The sequence below is a fragment of the Leucopleurus acutus genome, assembly GCF_964270905.1.
Source record: "Leucopleurus acutus genome assembly, chromosome: 2".
Classification (NCBI taxonomy): Eukaryota; Metazoa; Chordata; class Mammalia; order Artiodactyla; family Delphinidae; genus Leucopleurus; species Leucopleurus acutus.
Window position 1 is genome coordinate 168,205,845 of NC_139143.1, and position 16,905 is coordinate 168,222,749.

At 45.2% G+C, this 16,905-nt stretch overlaps 1 protein-coding gene across 2 annotated transcripts in view; it reads right to left on the reverse strand.

Annotated features, from left to right (window-relative positions):
* Positions 1–1,246: 1,246 nt before the first annotated feature.
* The window catches only part of KPNA6 (karyopherin subunit alpha 6), a 49,287-nt gene continuing 33,628 nt past the window's right edge, over positions 1,247–16,905 (reverse strand). For both annotated transcript variants that reach the window (XM_082861426.1, XM_082861425.1), the window contains exons 5-14: positions 16,506–16,600; positions 15,586–15,717; positions 13,979–14,067; positions 12,973–13,072; positions 12,302–12,465; positions 12,044–12,122; positions 10,342–10,467; positions 9,896–10,023; positions 8,690–8,868; positions 1,247–6,511 (exon numbers count right to left, since the gene is read on the reverse strand). In XM_082861426.1, coding sequence (XP_082717552.1) covers positions 6,324–6,511; positions 8,690–8,868; positions 9,896–10,023; positions 10,342–10,467; positions 12,044–12,122; positions 12,302–12,465; positions 12,973–13,072; positions 13,979–14,067; positions 15,586–15,717; positions 16,506–16,600 — 1,280 coding nt within the window. In that variant the 3' untranslated portion in view covers positions 1,247–6,323. The remainder of the gene's footprint in view (positions 6,512–8,689; positions 8,869–9,895; positions 10,024–10,341; positions 10,468–12,043; positions 12,123–12,301; positions 12,466–12,972; positions 13,073–13,978; positions 14,068–15,585; positions 15,718–16,505; positions 16,601–16,905) is intronic.

Here is a 16,905-nt window from a genome sequence, read left to right on the forward strand (position 1 = left end):
CCTGAACGTTCAAGCACTGTTGGCTAAATACTTTAGTCCTAAAGCCTAGCAACAGTCTGGGGGCTGAGAAGGCAGAGAATGTTTTAAATTGTTGTGCAAATCGGGCATCTTTTTAGGGCTCTTAAGATATTAAATATTTCCCCTAGTTGAAGAGACTTCAGCGCAGTGCTCTTTCCCACCCCTTAGGCAGTGTCTACCAGGTAACACTGAGAGGCAATATTCGTATAACAGTATAAAGGTGGAACTCAAGCTCAGAAAGCGTTGGAATTCAAGTCTCTCAACACCAAGGCCCTCATTATTTCCAGAAAAGCATGTGGGAAATCTCTTGAGGTAACATATGAATCAGGCCTTCGTGGATTTCCATAGGAAGAGGGTGTTCTAGGCAGAGATAAAGAACATAATATAACAAGGTACACATGGGATGAGAGGTGGAGTGGTGCACCAGGAAGGGTCAATGGTGGTCTCCAGGGGCCAGCTGGGTAATGAGAACAGACAGGCAAGGAATAAGAAAATTTGATAGAAACATGGGTTAAAAAGTTACTTTCTTCTTTGCTGTAAGAGAAAATGGCAACATTAGCGCCTGCCAGAGTAAGGGAGCCCTCTGGGAGTGGTGGTTGGGAATGGTGGTGATGGTGATGGGTAATAGAGCTCTTGCAGATTGTTTTCATGCAGAAACTCAGGCCCAGGAGTGCCAGATATTTTTAAAATATAGACACATCTTTTAATATTGGCAACGAATTAAAACTTAAAACGTACTGTGTCAGCCAACCAAAACCCTCCTTTTTGGGTTGTATCAACTTTTTGGCTGCTAGTCTGTAATCGCCGCTTTAGGAATTGATCTAAACCAAAGTGAGGAGTTTGTGAACTACTTTGGGCTCAAAGGGCTGTGGAGTGGTGATGAAATGTGAAAATCTTACAGAAACTCTAGAAAATGCAAATTAAACCACAGTGAGAGCCAGAGCTTCCATCAGTGGTTGCTGGGGGTTAGGCAGAAAGGAGGGATTCCCAAGGGGCATGTGCAAACTTCTAGAGGTGATGGACATGTTCACTCTCTTGACTGTGGTAATGGTTTCATGGATGCAAATATGTCAACACTTAACCAGTTGTTCATTTTAAATATGTGCCATTTACTGTACGTCAATTATGTTTCAATAAAGCTGATTTCAAAAATTCTTTATAGCAGAAGCAGGCTGTAACAATTCTTAATTCCACTGTTAGGTCAAAAGTTTAAACACCCTCACTTCAGTGACTTCCAAAAAATCCAGTCTAGGATCACTCCAAAGAACACGATTTAGAACTTTGCAACAGGTTTTTATTTTTGCTTTATATCTATTACAGTGTTTGAAACCTAAAGAAATACATTTTCTCTTCAAATTTGGATGTGTATATAAATATCATTTGTCTGGACTCAGCACACTCAATGCCATGGTTTCTTGGCCTGTATCTGCTCTGAAATCATCAAGCTTTGTCTGTCTACCCAGGGGCCCTGAGAACATGGAAAACAATAGCCAGAGTTTATAGTTCTTAAAAGCAAATAAATTTGGAAAGAAAAACTAGTAAGGGAAAAGGTTTGATTCACCTTCCTAGGGTCTATAGCTGGGAACCCAAGCTGTTTTTGAGGGATATCTGGTCTGTCCTGGGTAACTGGGACCTCATACCCACTTTGCTTCTTTAGTGGTTCAATCAAAAGCAGTTCCCACAAATCTGGCTAAAAGAGCCAATACCCAAATCCAGGGCCTGAGGATTGTCACCATGGCAGAGTTTTCTCTTCCCAAACCCAGAGGCCGAACATCTGACCTACATAGGGGAGCAGGGCTAGAGTTTAGCGGAGGGGTTCAGGAATGTGCTAATGTGGACATCAGCAGTCAGGCTGGCCCAGAAGTAGCGAGGTGCGCCCAAATGCACTGAAGACCTTTATGACACACTACACAAATCTTTCTCCTGGGATGTTCTGGGCCTCAAATTTAATGGTGCCTCTTCTAATTCACAGCCAGGTTTGATTCTGCATGTAGCCCAGGCCTGATGCAAAATGCCCTCTCAGAGGAAAACAGCTTTAATTAACAGACTTACTTGGTTTATACTGACCTCAAAATTCTTCCCTTACCATGGTCTTCATCTGGGGTGGGTCTAGGGAACAGCCAATGGGATGACTGAATCCTTTATGAAGGCCTTGGCCAAAGAGCAGCTATTGCCTACCACATGGATCCCCGCAGGGCCAAATTCTCAGCTTGTTGGCTTAACAAAAAAAATACAAAAGTTAAGACAAAAAACACTGGACAAGATTGGTCTAAAATGTGCAATCCTAAAACGGCTATGGAAAAAACCTACTCTGAGCAATTTCTCAGTCTCACATGCACTTATTTCTAGGATAGTCCTACCCGGAAGATGTTGCTACTGGTTGTGAGGCTTTCCTGTGGTTCAGTGCACTGAGCCTTGCACCCTTCCCCAGCCTGCCAGGGAGGCAGACAGGCACACACAATCCTGAGGTCCCCAGCCAGCCTCTTCTCCCTATGGGTCCCTGTAGTGCCTGCAAGGACCTGGAGAATCTGGCTCCTTGCCTTCAATTGAGAATCCAGAAGCCAAGCCCACAAGATGAATCTACTGAGGAATATTCAAGATGATGGATACCAAGCTGAGTGAGTCTTGGGGAGAAGAGACATGGCCTGAACAAATGAGCTGAGGCCTTCAAAGAAGGGCCTGTGGGAGGAGGAGGGAAGTACTGCTAGGCGTTCATCTCCTTCCCTTCTATTTTGCTGGAAACGGGTAATTGTACAGTGTAGGGGGAGGGCAGGCAGACATGAGAAAATTGAAATCTAGTTCATCCTGCTAGAGTTTTCATATTAAACTGGTTTGGCTGAAGAGAAAATGAAGGTCAGTGCCTGAGAGCCTTCTTTCGCTCTTCCTTAAGTGTGGTATAGCAGCTATAATCTGTGCAGTTCAGCTCTAAATAGGGCTCTTGGAAAGAGGCTTCCAGGGAAAAGAAAACAGGAGTAGATCTAAAGGTTCTAGGTAAGGAGGAACACAAAGGGTCCCAGAAAGCTGAAGTCATCAACACGTTACTTGGAAGGGTCTTTTGTACCCACTGCCTCAAGTAACTAGGCTGGCCAGGTGAGGGTGGAACCTATGTGGTTCTAACAGAAGGCTGCAGCCAATACCATGGCCGGTCAGTCAGCAGGGATAGCTCAGAACTGAAGGCAGGCTTCTAAGACCAGAGAGCCTGTTAATACTAGAGAAGATGACATGGGGGTGGGACGCCCAGAAGGGCTGGCAATAAAGAATAGCTGGCACTGTTCAAAACAGTATTTGAACACTTGAGCTAAGAAAAAGGCTCCTTGTCCCCTTAATCCACACCTAAGTATCTCCAACCCACCAGAGATCTTAAAATGGACATAGCTATGTGCCAAAGTATTAAGATTCCAAACACAAGTCTTCTCAGGCTACTCCCTACAGCAGATTGGGGAGCCCCTCCATCCCTGTAACATCCATTCAGAAATCTGTCAGAAAGCTCTGACTTCACCTAGGCCAGGGTCTGGAGTCCAGATGGGGACTGCCCACGAAGAGTGGCTGTCAAGCCTGGGCTAAAAAATATTTTGCTTCCCAAGATGGCCAAAGGAGAGAAGGAGATACAAAAGATGATGTTACTGCCTCTGTGGGCTGGAAGAACTTCACCTGTTGACTGAAAAGGGGGTCAGAGGAATACAGTGGGAAAGCACAGTCTGAGGAAGACACTAACAAAGGAAAGCTCCTAGAGGCCATGTTTATCTGAAGAGAAATTTGTCCTCGTGCCCTGGGAGACTTCAGCCTTTGGAGTCCTTGTAGAAAACAGGCTTCGAGTAGTAACCCATGATCAACAGAGTCTTCTCTTTGGTGCATGGCCCAGATCTGAAGCAAAAGTAGATTTGGGAGGAACAGCTGGGGAAGGCAGGATGTGTATGTCTCACAATAAGAATTTGGTCCCAATGTCAGGGACTTAATTATTGCTAGAGATGTACAAAGTAGATCTTACTAAAATAAAATGCTCTGCCCTTTGGACAAGGGGTGGGGGGTGGCTTTCTTTTGAACTGTAGGAAAATGGTTTTGTAATGGAGTCGGCAGGCCAAGTGAAGAGGGTCCTGCGCCTTGCCTACCTGGGAGAGTGGGGTTGGTAGTTATCATGCCCAACCTGCAGAGCAGCATCTGACTCACTTAGGCAGTACAGCACTGGTGTCACTTTTCAGTGATAGCCACCAGCCGCAACCACTTTTCTCAGAAAATGCCTCTGGAGTTGGATCTCAACACTGGAAAGAGAGGGCAAATTCAAGACCAGTGGCCAAAAACAACTGAATGTTTTATCTGTAAGCAGAGTGGCATGGATTTCACCTGAGCCAGAGGGGGATGTGTAGCAATGGGAGCAAGAATGGCATTGTTCCTGGGGAAGGGAAAATACAGTTTGGAGCAGGGCACCTCTGCCCGACCTCTGTGGGGAAGCAGGGACAGGGCAGGTTGTGCCTTCAGCTCCACCACTGGCCTACACTTAGCCAGCAACTTCCTCCACCCCACCCCCAACACCTGGGCTTTACTATCACATGTAGTCCATTGAAGCACACAGGCAAGCCATTGAGGCACTGCAGTAGCTCTACTCAAAGGGGAAAGAAAAGGCATTAGGATTATATTTGTCACAGGAAGGGTAAAATCCAAACCATGTACAAGGATCCCAATCAGGGAAGACATCAATCACTCTCAAAAAAAGTCCTGAGGCTGCTAAAAATCTCGGATAGGAGACACGGCAGCCACCTGTGATAACTTATGTGGACAAAGGTGTTTGAGACTGAATCTGAGGAGGCAGACTGCTTTCTGGGTTTCCTGATGTAAGCAGGATGCTCAGTGGTAAGGACTAGAGTGGTAGACTTCACCGGGCCCTGGGGCCATCCTTGCTCCCTCCATTCAGGTACTAGGACAATCAGACCAGGATACCCTGCTATATAAAGGTTCCAGAGCTAAGGGTTGGTCCCTGGTGGTGGCCCGGAACCCAAGCAGAGAGGAGAAGGATCAAGGTCAGGCTTCCTGAGCAAGAGAGCTTCCACATCTCTTTTTGGTCTTCCTCACAGTATCCTACTTACAGAAATTACAGAGACAGTTCCCCCTCTTGAGACCAATTAAGGTTGACCTACGTAATATATAGAATATAAAAAAATACAGAACTTTTTTGACATTCTCTCCTTTGGAAGTAAAATATACATGATCCAACTACGGAAGAGGAAGAAGAAGAAAGGCCAAAGGCAGGGATCCACTGGCTATCCCAATACATGACACTCTCACTCCAACCTCCTCTGCAATTTATGGGTCACCAGAGCAAGGACTTTCTCCTCAGGAGAAAGGAAGGACCACAGCCCTCTGTGACGTGCTTAGGAGAAAATACAGCTACCTCAGAGGTTCATCTCAACTCTGAGGGGAATTTTCAAGTAAACAAATGAAGTTGGGTCGCACCACTGGAAGGTGGGTAGGAAACATGGGATCAGTAGCGACACATGGGAAGCCCCGTCTGAAGGCCTGTGTTCCTCTCCCCTCACTCCCACTGGTGTACATGCCCCAGGAGAGTGAAGGGGATCTCCCAAACTAAAGAGGTCTGGGCAAGGGGTTAAAGGGAGGGAGGGGCCTTTGTCTCATGGTGACCTCCCCCTCAGCCTCTAGTCCCAGACAATGCTGGCAGCTGGGATTCCTAAAACCAGGAACTCATGGCTCTGGGAAAGAGCAATTGTAATACAAGAAAAATGTGCAAAAGAAAAAAAATTAAATAACGCAATCCAAGCATACAAGATTAATATTCTGTCCGAGCAAGAACACTTTGTTTTGGATTTCTCCCCTCCCCTCCCACCCCCGACCTGTGGAATATTCCATCTGCTCAAGTACCCAAGATAAGAGTTACAGAGATCAGGGCAGAGGACTGGGAAGGATGAAGGAAGATAAAACGGAAGGAAGTCACCACTAAAGAAAAAAAAATAAAAAATAAAAAAGGTGCAAAATTGATTACCTCAGTCCTCCTTTGTCTACCCCTGGGCTCCTGGGTTAAAGACATATGTGCAGCCAAAATCTAGTGTAAGGAAGAAAAACCCAACACGTCCCCTTCTTGTCACAAAACCCAAATGTGAGCCTCAGATGGTTCTGTCTGTCCAGAGGGTGCTCCCTCCAGGGAAGGGGGCGGAGCAGGTCAAGAGCACAGTTTCCAGGGCAGCAGAGGTGTGTGGTGGCTGATGGTGGGGAGGGCTGGTTTCCCGCCCACCAGAGGGCTGCCTTTCCGCTGGTTGGTGGTGCTTCCCATCCCCTCCCCTCCCCGGAGGCAGACATTATAGCTGGAAGCCCTCCATGGGGGCCTCAGGCTGCTGGAAGATAAACTGCTGTTGCGTTTCATCCACTTGGGGAGCCAGGCTGCTATCATCATCTTCTACGCCAAAGTAGTGCTCAATGAGGTCAAAGGCCTTCTGGTAGATCTCCTGGTTCTCATGGCTCTGGAGAAACTCAATTTTATCCAAGCCTATGGTGGCAAGAAGAAAGGAAGGAGAAGAGTAAACTTTGAGTGCTTTTCTCTGGGTCCATGAAACAATCTATTTTTTCCTTCCCTGAGTTATGTTAGCATTTATAAACACAAGTAATATGATCAGATCTCTCTTTGATCTGAAAGAGGAGAGCCGAGATCTTTACCTAAAATGACATAACACCAAAGGAAAAAGACCAAAATGTCAGTTATAAACCGGAGAGTCTAGTCACGATTCTGCTTTTAACCTGGGCAAACCATTACTGTTCTGAATCTCTTGGAGATGAGTGATGAGTCAATCCAGCACTAACAGACCTTGCTAAGGAAACCATAAACAAAACTAAAAGACAACCTGCAAAATGGGAGAAAATATTTGCAACCGATGCGACCAATGAGGGCTTAATTTCCAAAATATACAAACAGCTTGTATAGGTCAATAACAAAAAAACGAACAACCCAATAAAAAAATGGGCAGAAGGGACTTCTCTGGTGGTCCAGTGGGTAAGACTCCATGCTCCCAATGCAGGGGGCCCGGTTTTGACCCCTGGTCAGGGAACTAGTTCCTGCATGCATGCCACAAGTAAGAGTCTGCATGCTGCAACTAAAGATCCCGCATGCTGCAACTAAGACCCGGCGCAGCCAAAAACAAATAATAATAAATAAATAAATATTTTAAAAAAATGTGTGTTGTAGGTGTACAGAATCTTAAAAAAAGGGGCAGAAAACTAAATAGACATTTCTCTAAAGAAGACATACAGATGGCCAATAGGCACGTGAAAAGATGCTCAACATCACTATTATTAGAGAAATGCAAATCAAAACTGCAATGAGGTATCACCGTATACCAGTCAGAATGGCCATCATCAAAAAGTCTACAAGGGAATTCCCTGGTGGTCCAGTGGTTAGGACTCAGTGTTCTCACTACCGGGGCCCTGGGTTCGATCCCTGGTCAGGGAACTAAGATCCTGCAAGCCATGCGGTGCAGCCAAAAAAATTAAAAAGTCTACAAATAATAAATGCTGGAGAGGGTGTGGAGAAAAGGGACTCCTCCAACACTGTTGGTAGGAATGTAAACTGGTGCAGCCACTATGGAGGTTTCTTAAAAAACTAAAAATAGAGCTACCATATGATCCAGCGATCCTACTCCTGGGCATATATCTGGAGAAAACTGTAATTCGAAAAGATACATACACCCCAGTGTTCATAGCAGCACTATTTACAATAGCCAAGACATGGAAGCAACTGGAGTATCCATCAACAGATGAATGGATAAAGATGTGGTGCATATACATAATGGAATATTACTCAGCCATAGTAAGAATAAAATAATGCCATTTGCAGCAACATGGATGGACCTAGACATTATCAAACTAAGCGAAGTAAGTCAGAGAAAAGACAAGTATCATATGATATCACTTATGTGGAATCTAAAAAATGATACAAATGAACTTATTTACAAAACAAAAAAAGACTCACAGACATAGAAAACAAACTTATGGTTACCAAAGGTGAAAGGGTGGGGAGGGATAAATTAGGAGTTTAGGATTAGCAGATACAAACTACTATTAACAAAACAGATAAACAACAAGGACCTCCTGTATGGCACAGGGAACTATATTTAATATCTTGTAATAAACTGTAATGGAAAAACAAAACAAAAGAAAGAAAAGAACTTGCTGCTAAAAACTCAGCTGAGGGCTTCCCTGGTGGCGCAGTGGTTGAGAGTCCGCCTGCCGATGCAGGGGATGCGGGTTCGTGCCCCGGTCCGGGAGGATCCCACATGCCGCGGAGCGGCTGGGCCCGTGAGCCATGGCCGCTGAGCCTGCGCGTCCGGAGCCTGTGCTCCGCAAAGGGAGAGGCCACGGCAGTGAGAGGCCCGCATACCGCAAAAAAAAAAAAAAAAAAAAAAAAAAAACTCAGCTGAAAACATGCCTTCCAGCTCCTGATTCTATTATCAATTCTGGAGCTTTATTTTTGCATCTGTACCATAACCTACTTACTAGGTAGAGCCTATCAGAAACAGAACTCATCTACTGCTCCTCAGAGGAAATGGAACTGGTGGGATAAAACCTTGCATTCAATGATGACCCCCTCAAAACACACACCCTCACATATGTATACTATTTCAGAGTTTCTCTCTACTTACGGCAGAGGTGAGGTTGGGGAGAGGGCACTTACCATAGGCTTCCTCGATGAGGCCACAGTAGGGATTGACCCCTGAGCCACTGCGCTTGCCCTCTTGCTCTCCGAGCCGAAGGATGTTCTCCAGTCCATTGAGGGCGACTTGCACAATCTTTGAATCCATCACAGTCAGCAAGTCGCACAGGGGTTTGATGCAGCCCAGGGAGACCAGGTACCTGAGGGGCAGAGACCAGGTAAGTTCTAAATTAAGACAAGGCAAGGGAGGTGCCAGGCAGGTGCTATGGGGCCTCTAGGTCTCCCTCACACACATCGATGCTCTCAGCAATTCACTCTGACTGAGCTTTCATAACCATCCATCCTTTATCTCAAACTCATCACCCTCCCAATGCTACTGGTTTAGTTCATTTCCATGTAGAAGGCTGCCATGGATTCCTCCTCTTTGTCTCTAATGTCTCCTTGCTGCAGTATTACCTACTTTGAACACATCATTTCCCTGCCTAAAATTTCTGTAGTCCCAGCTCTACAGTCATAACAATACAATCTGGCTCCTAACCTTTTCTAGCTTCCCCTCTCATTATTCCCTTCCGAGAATATTACATTCCAGTCAAACAGTAAAGGTCTCCAGGTTTCTGATTTTTGTACCTTTACTTATGCTTTTTCCTGTCCAAAATGCCATTTACAACCCTGTATCCTCAAAAGCTTCACTCAGTGGTTATCCTTTCTCCTAAGGTTTTATTTATACTGAATATATTCCCCTTCCTAAGCTACAAGCTGAAGGCAAGGCACTTCTCCAATTCCCATCACTCCTACTCAAGTTGATAATGGAAACCAAAATCAAAGAGCATCCTCGCACAAAATAGCTTTCCTATTTGCTTCTCCCAAGTATCACTGCCAAAAATGATTTCCCAAAGAAGCTGCTCTGAATGAGCCATAGCATGGTTCTCTTTCATTTGTATGGATAATTGAGAATTACATAGATTTAAATTCTCTTGAGGGTAGAAAGAGGCAGAGGAGAGAGATGTCTGTGTCATAAGTTTCCATTCTCCAGGAGGGAAAAGAGGTACATGGTTTATAGGAATCTACTTCAGATTCCCATGCTACACTCTAGCAGCTTACCAGTTAAACCCTACTGGACAGGGGCAGACCTATCCCAGAAAAGGCAGTTTAGAGGTCACATGTAAACTGTGAGCCAAGAGGTAGAGTACACATATCACTCAAGACAATGGGAAAGGACTGTGATACCTGATTTGTTCAGGGGTTCCTCCTGATGTGGCATTGGTGATGGCCCAGGCTGCCTCTTTCCTTGTACGGAACTCTGCTTTCTGAAGGATTTCAATCAACACAGGGAAGATATTTGCATCTATGACAGCCTGAGAAGAATTGGGGGGTGGAGGGTGGGGTGTGGGGGAGGAAAGAAAGTCACTTCAAGAAGGATAAGCAAATCCAGACCCCAAATCAGCTAAAAGATTAAGACATCTTCCCCTTCCTGAAAGTTCTTTTCACATAGGTAAGACGCTACAGAGGAACCTGGCTTCTGTTACACAAAATCTTTGACTGATAGCATCCATTGACCCCAATTTCAAAAGGGAAATAAAGTTTTTCTTCTAGAGGGCAATATCCCGCAATGTCTCATGTCCCCAGGCCTTTCTACCTGCTGCCCCCCCCAACTTCCCTCCTGCTTGTTCTACCTGTATCTGAGCCCTGTTGCCAGCAGTGATATTTGAAATGGTCCAACAAGCTTCCTTTCGGATTGACTCCTTGGAGCTGCTCAGCAAGTGGAGGAGGCAAGGGAGGGCTGAACAATTAAGAATGACCTAGAACACCAAAAGCATAGGCAACAAAAGAAAAATTAGATAAACTGGACTTAATCAAAATTTAAAACTTTTGGGTACCAAAAGACACCATCAACATAGTGAATTACACAAATCACAGAATGGGAGAAAGTATATACATATCATATATCTGCTAAGGATTAATATCCAGAATATACAAAAAAAAATTTTTTAAATGCAGGTGGCCAATAGGCACATGAAAAGATGCCAAACATCACTAATCATTAGGGAAATGCAAATCAAAACCTCAGTGAGATACAACTTCACGCTTATTAGAATAGTTATCCTTAAAAAATCCAGGCAACGCAAGTGTTGGTAAAGATGCGGAGAAATTGGAACCCGGTACACTGCTGGTGGGAATGTAAAATGGCGCAGCCATTGCACTGTTTTGTGTGCAAAACAGTATGGTGGTTCCTCAAAATCTTAAACACAGAATTACCATATGATCCAATAATTCCACCTCCGGATATATACCCAGAAGAACTGAAAGCAGGGACTCAAACAGATACTTGTATGGCAATACTCAATGCAGCATTATTCATACTAGCCAAAAGGTGGAAGCAACCCAAGTGTCTACCAACAGATGAGTAAATAAACCAAATGTAGCATATGCACACTTGGAATATTATCCAGCCACAGAAAGGAATGAAGGTGTGACATGCTAAAATATGGATGAACCTTGAAAACGTTATGCTAAGTGAAATAAGCTGAAACAAAAGGACAAATATATATGGTTCGGCTTATATGAGGTACCTAGAGTAGTCAAACTCCTAAGAGACAGAAAGTAGTATGGTGGTTACCAAAGGATGAGGGGAGGGGGAAATGGGAAGTTATTATTTAAAGGGTACAGAGTTTCAGTTTGGAATGATGCAAAAGTGGTGGAGATGGATGGCGGTGATGGTTGAATAACAATGTGAATGTACTTAATGCCAGTGAACTATACTTAAAAATCGTAAAAACAGAAAAAGTTATGAATATCTGTACACACAGGCACATGCGTGCACACACAAACACAAAAGAATGACCTAGAAAATGAGTGTGGGCTTGAGTGAGACTGCTCACCTGTAAGAAATTTGTTAAGAATCCCACAGAATTATGCAAACTACTCAAGATGCAAAGAATACTCAGATCTCTAGCCTTTGAACAGAGAAACACTGTATACTGTGCTCTCAATGGAAGTGTTACTAACAGGAGAGTAACAAGAGACATGGGATTCTAAAGGTCTAGGAAGCAGGGGTGAGGTTCCATAGCTTTTAGTATTTCAAAGGTACCATAACTCAAAATCTGTTAACAATTACTTTACAATGTCCCAGGTAGTGAGTCAGGTTATTCCATTTAGTTTTTCTTCAACAGCACCCAATGGATGATGACTTGCTTCCAATTTATAGAAAAAAGTGAAGGCAACCAAGTTGCCCCCAAATAATATAGAAAGTGGCAGAGCTGGAATTTTTCACTCAAGCCTATGCTTTCTCTCCTAGATCATGTTGCCTCCTACCAGGACCAAAGTCTGTGGCAGGGAAGGATTTTGTCCATAGACAGCTGTCCTCCTCCTCCTTACCTGGGTCTGGATGTCATCCCCGGTGACGATGTTACCCACAGCTCTCAGAGCAGGAGAAGCCACTTTGTTATCGTTGTGCCTACAGAGGAGGGCGATCTGATCAGTAGAGGGCCAGCACATGGCATTCAACTCGGCTGACCACCAAGGCCAGCAACACTCATGGCTCCAGACCTTTGGATAGGGCAGCAGACTGCTGACTGCAGTTCTGAGTTGGAGAAGCTTAGGGAATCTGTACCCTTTCTAACTGAGATCACTCACATTAGAAGTTCGACCAATCTCCGGCAGACTCCAGAGTCTATGACTGCCTGGATCTTCTCGTTGGGGCCATCAGACAGATAAGAAAGGGCCCAGCAAGCATCTGCCAGCAAGTCTGAGTCGCTGCTGAAGAGTAGGCGAGACAGCACAGGCAAACAGGGGGAGACCTGTTGGAAGCAGAGAGAGAGGGACTCAGGTGGACATGGTTACATCATCTCTACCACTAACCCTAACATCGCTGAGCCCTCCTCTACTTAGTAAGTCTAAGACCTGGAGATTTCTACTACATTAAGCCATCAGGCCCACATTTTCACTTTACCATCCAGGCATATAAGATCACTTCATTCACGACTGCCTTTTTCAGTTTCCCAAGGATGAGACTCTGAGGGTTCCCCAAAGACTTGAAAACTTCCCATATCAAAATTCCTCCATATGAAGGAACCTGCTTTCACTCAGGAATTGGTAAGAAGCTCTCTTGGGACTTCCCTGGTGGCGCAGTGGATAAGACTCTGTGCTCCCAATGCAGGGGGCCCAGGTTCAATCCCTGGTCAAGGCACTACATCCCACATGCATGCCACAACTAAGGAGCCCACCTGCCGCAACTAAGACCCAGTGCAACCAGATAAATAAATAAATAATTTTTTTTTTTTTTTAAAAAAGAGAAGCTCTCTTACCTTTGCAAACTCTGGGGGTGGGTTCTTGCCTCGGCACAGGTTTGACAGGGCCCAGACTGCATTCCGTGTCATTGTCAGTCGTGTGGACTTGGTAAGTAGCCTGAAGGGGACAGCAAAGCCAGATCCTGAGCAATGAAGCTCTTTTCATAGAGCTGTTGCCTAGGAACCCCAGGAGCAAATCCAATCAGACCCCTAAGACTCTAGAAGCCTGTTTCTTCCTACCCATAGATTTAAGTTAAGTGAGCCTGTTTGGCCCCGGAGGCCGACCTACATCTTCACAGAGGATTAGGACCAGCTGTGGCTTATTAAGACCATAGCTAATAAGGACAAACAGAGGGCTGGACTGTGAGTAAGCATGCTAAACGTTTAAGATAGGACATACTGTGCCCTTAACTGCGGCCACAAGTTCTAAACAGGAGTATTGTTGTCTTTGGAAATAAAAGCTGAAGGTTTAGTGTGAGGGCTTTAGCCATGCACTGTGGAATGATTTTCTGTGACAGGCCCAAGAAGGAGTTATAATAGTAGCCTATGAGATTGTGGCCTCTCAAGAAAAGCTCCTTCCTGTTTTGGTTTAGATGTAGCTCTATTATAAGGGTACAGAGGAAGGGATGGGAGCATCCAGATGACTCTGCAAGGGGTCTTAGATCTGTGGCTTACAACAGAGCTCTCCAATGTACTGGGCATAAACCCATAGCAAATCAATGCATTCCGTAGAGAAGGTTAGATTCTTCCAGATGGGCTAGTCCTTCCTCTCTCCTCTGGCTCAACAATGAGACAGGTATGACCAACATGAGATTCTACAGTGCTACAAAGTGAGGAAGCACAAGACACAGACCAGTGACACAATCTTCTTACTCTCAAAAGATACTATCTTTTACTCTGGCAATGAGAATGCACTTCTATCATTTTTGTATTCACTCATCGTCTTAAGGTAAACTGCTCCCCAAAGATCTGCCACATGGCTGCCGGAAAGATACCCCAGGTGCAGATGATAATAATTACTCACGTTAGCAAAGGATTAAGGATGGAACAGTTCAAGACGTAATCTCGGCAGACGGAGCTGTCTCCAGCTATGTTTCCCAGTGCCCAGACTGCCTAAAAAAGGGACGATGGAACTGTCACCCACAGACCCTAGAGGCTTCTGTGAGTACTTTATACTCACAACTACAGAGTGACACCCACCAGTAACCAGGACAAACACCCCATCAAGACCTTAAACACACTAAATAAGCTCAGGTACCCTCCTTGTTAAAATTGAGCACTTGCTCTATTTTAACTCTGAGAGTTCCTGGTTCACTGGGGGAGGCAGGCCGACATTGTACTGCAGCCAGAGAAGCCAGACCAAGACCTCCTTGTCCCCACCCCCCAGAAAAGGAGAAAATGATGGGAAAATTGCATTCTTGTAGCCTCATTGGACCAACCCTATATGTAGTAATATAGGAAAAAACCCTAGTACCACTCTCCACTTCTATCCAACCAGTGGAAGAAATGGAAGTTGGGTTTTTATGATCTGTAGGTGCAGAGAAATGGGTATTGTGGTGTCTTTTTTCCAGCACCACCTCTGATGCCCAATGTGTGGAGTTTTTTCTACACCAACAACCAATTCTCTGATACCAACTGTGTCAATTCAGTTAAATTCTGACAGTAACTCGGAGTTAGGGCAGATCCCACAGGCCAGGGGCTCAGTCCCACAAGACTGCCCTCAATTTAGATACTAGCTGCAATTCCCAGGTGCTACCCATACTTCTCACCAACTGGCTATAAATTCAGGAGTTCCACAAGCTCCTCCTCAGGTTCAATAATTCACTAGAATGATTCACAGAACTCAGGAAAACACTTTACTTACGTTTACCAGTTCACTGTAATATATACAACTCAGGAAGAGCTAAACGGAAGAGATGCACAGGGCAAGGTATGGGTTGAGGAGTGGGGTTGCACAGAACTTCCAAGCCCTCTCCAGTCACGTCACCTTCCCAGCACACTGAGTGTTCACCAACCCAGAAGCTCTCTGAATCTCACTGTTCAAGCCTTTTTATAACCCAATCTCTAGCCCCTCTAACCTCCCTGGGGAGGGTGGGGTGGAGGGGTGGGAAGAGTGGGGGTGGGGTGGGGCTGAGAGTTCCAATCCTCTAATCCTAAATTTGGTCTTTCTGAGGACTAGACCTCCCTTCCTGAAGCTATCTAGGGCCCCACCCGGAGTCACCGCTAATGCGGTGACACAGAGACTCAAGGTGTGTCCCAAAGGGGCTCTTTAGGAATAACAAAAGACACTTCTATCACTAAGAAAATCCCAATGTTTTTAGGAGCTCTTTGCTCTTAACCTCTTAACTGGGGATAAAGACAAAATATACTTTATATTATACCACTGGTACCATCAAGAATTAAGCCAGGGCTTCCCTGGTGGTGCAGTGGTTGAGAGTCTACCTGCCGATGCAGGGGACACGGGTTCATGCCCCGGTCCGGGAAGATCCCACATGCCACGGAGAGGCTAGGCCCAGTGAGCCATGGCTGCTGAGCCTACGTCTCCTGTGCTCCGCAACGGGAGATGCCACAACAGTGAGAGGCCCGCGTACCGTAAAAAAAAAAAAGAATTAAGTTAAATTTGGGCATTACCTGTTCCTGTACATCCTCAAAGTCCGAGTTAAGCAGCTCTATAAAAATGGGGACAGCCCCTGCTTCAATGACAATTTTGGTCTGCTGAGAGGTTCCAGAGGCAATGTTTGTTAGAGCCCAGGCAGCTTCAAACTGAAAGTGAGATTAAAGCCATGAGTGAGAGGTCATTCCAGATGAGCAGCCATGCCTACTAGCTGGCTCAGCAATAAGCCTCCTGCCCCTGACTTAAAAACAAAAACAAAAAACCACACAAGCCTTTCCCTCTCCACCTTTAAATGATAGGAAGAGGTACTGGCAGTGATATAACATAATGGGGAGACAGAATTGGGCTTCCATGGTCCCAGGTCTAGTCCTGCAGTACCATTGCATCCATGAGTCCTTTGGCAAGTCACGTTTTTATTTCCCGAGCTTCACTTTATTCATCTCTGAAACCAGGATAAGAGTGAGATGGGTCTCTAAAAGTCCCTTTCAGCCAAGTTTCTAATAAGTTCCAATGGATTGACTCATTACCCATTTGTGAGAAGAGAGACCCAGAGCAGCTAAATGGTTCACCTCAGGGTTAGGAGTGGACTAGAACCTCTAGGGTTGGCCAAAAAGTTCGTTCAGGTTTTTCTGTAACATCTTACGGAAAAACCCGAACGAACTTTTTGGCTAACCCAATATATTTATATTTATAATTTAAAATATAACCTCTGAATAATCAGTCTGTCATATTCTGGTATCTTTCCTTTGAGATTGTTTTAGGGAAGAGTTTGTGGGTCTCTTATTTGATTGAGGTCAAGACCTCTGAGGTAACAGCATCTCTTAAATGTTCCCTCAATATCTTGTCTATATCCTAAGAGATGTGTCTGTAGAAACATGCCACTACAATTTCTCGGCAAAAGGGCTTTCATCTGGTAACTCTCCACCCCAGGCCTCACCTGTAATGTACAATTCTCATTCCTCTTCAGAAACTCCACAAACCGATCCACCACTCCTGGAGTATTGATAACTTCATCTATTGGAGGACTAGGTTCTGGAAGAGGGAGAGGAAAAGTCAGGAGAGGCTCTGACTAATGCTTTCACGGGGGTAAGTCCACCATCCTTCCTAGATACTCCTGACCATCCTTCTAAACATTCCCAAACTCCCTTTTGGTGAGGTAGTTTTAACAATAGCTGGTCATGGGGCTTCCCTGGTGGCGCAGTGGTTGAGAATCCGCCTGCCAATGCAAGGGACACGGGTTCGATCCCTGGTCCGGGAAGATCCCACATGCCGTGGAGCAACTAAGCCCGTGCGCCACAACTCCTGAGCCTGCGTGCCGCAACTACTGAAGCCTGTGC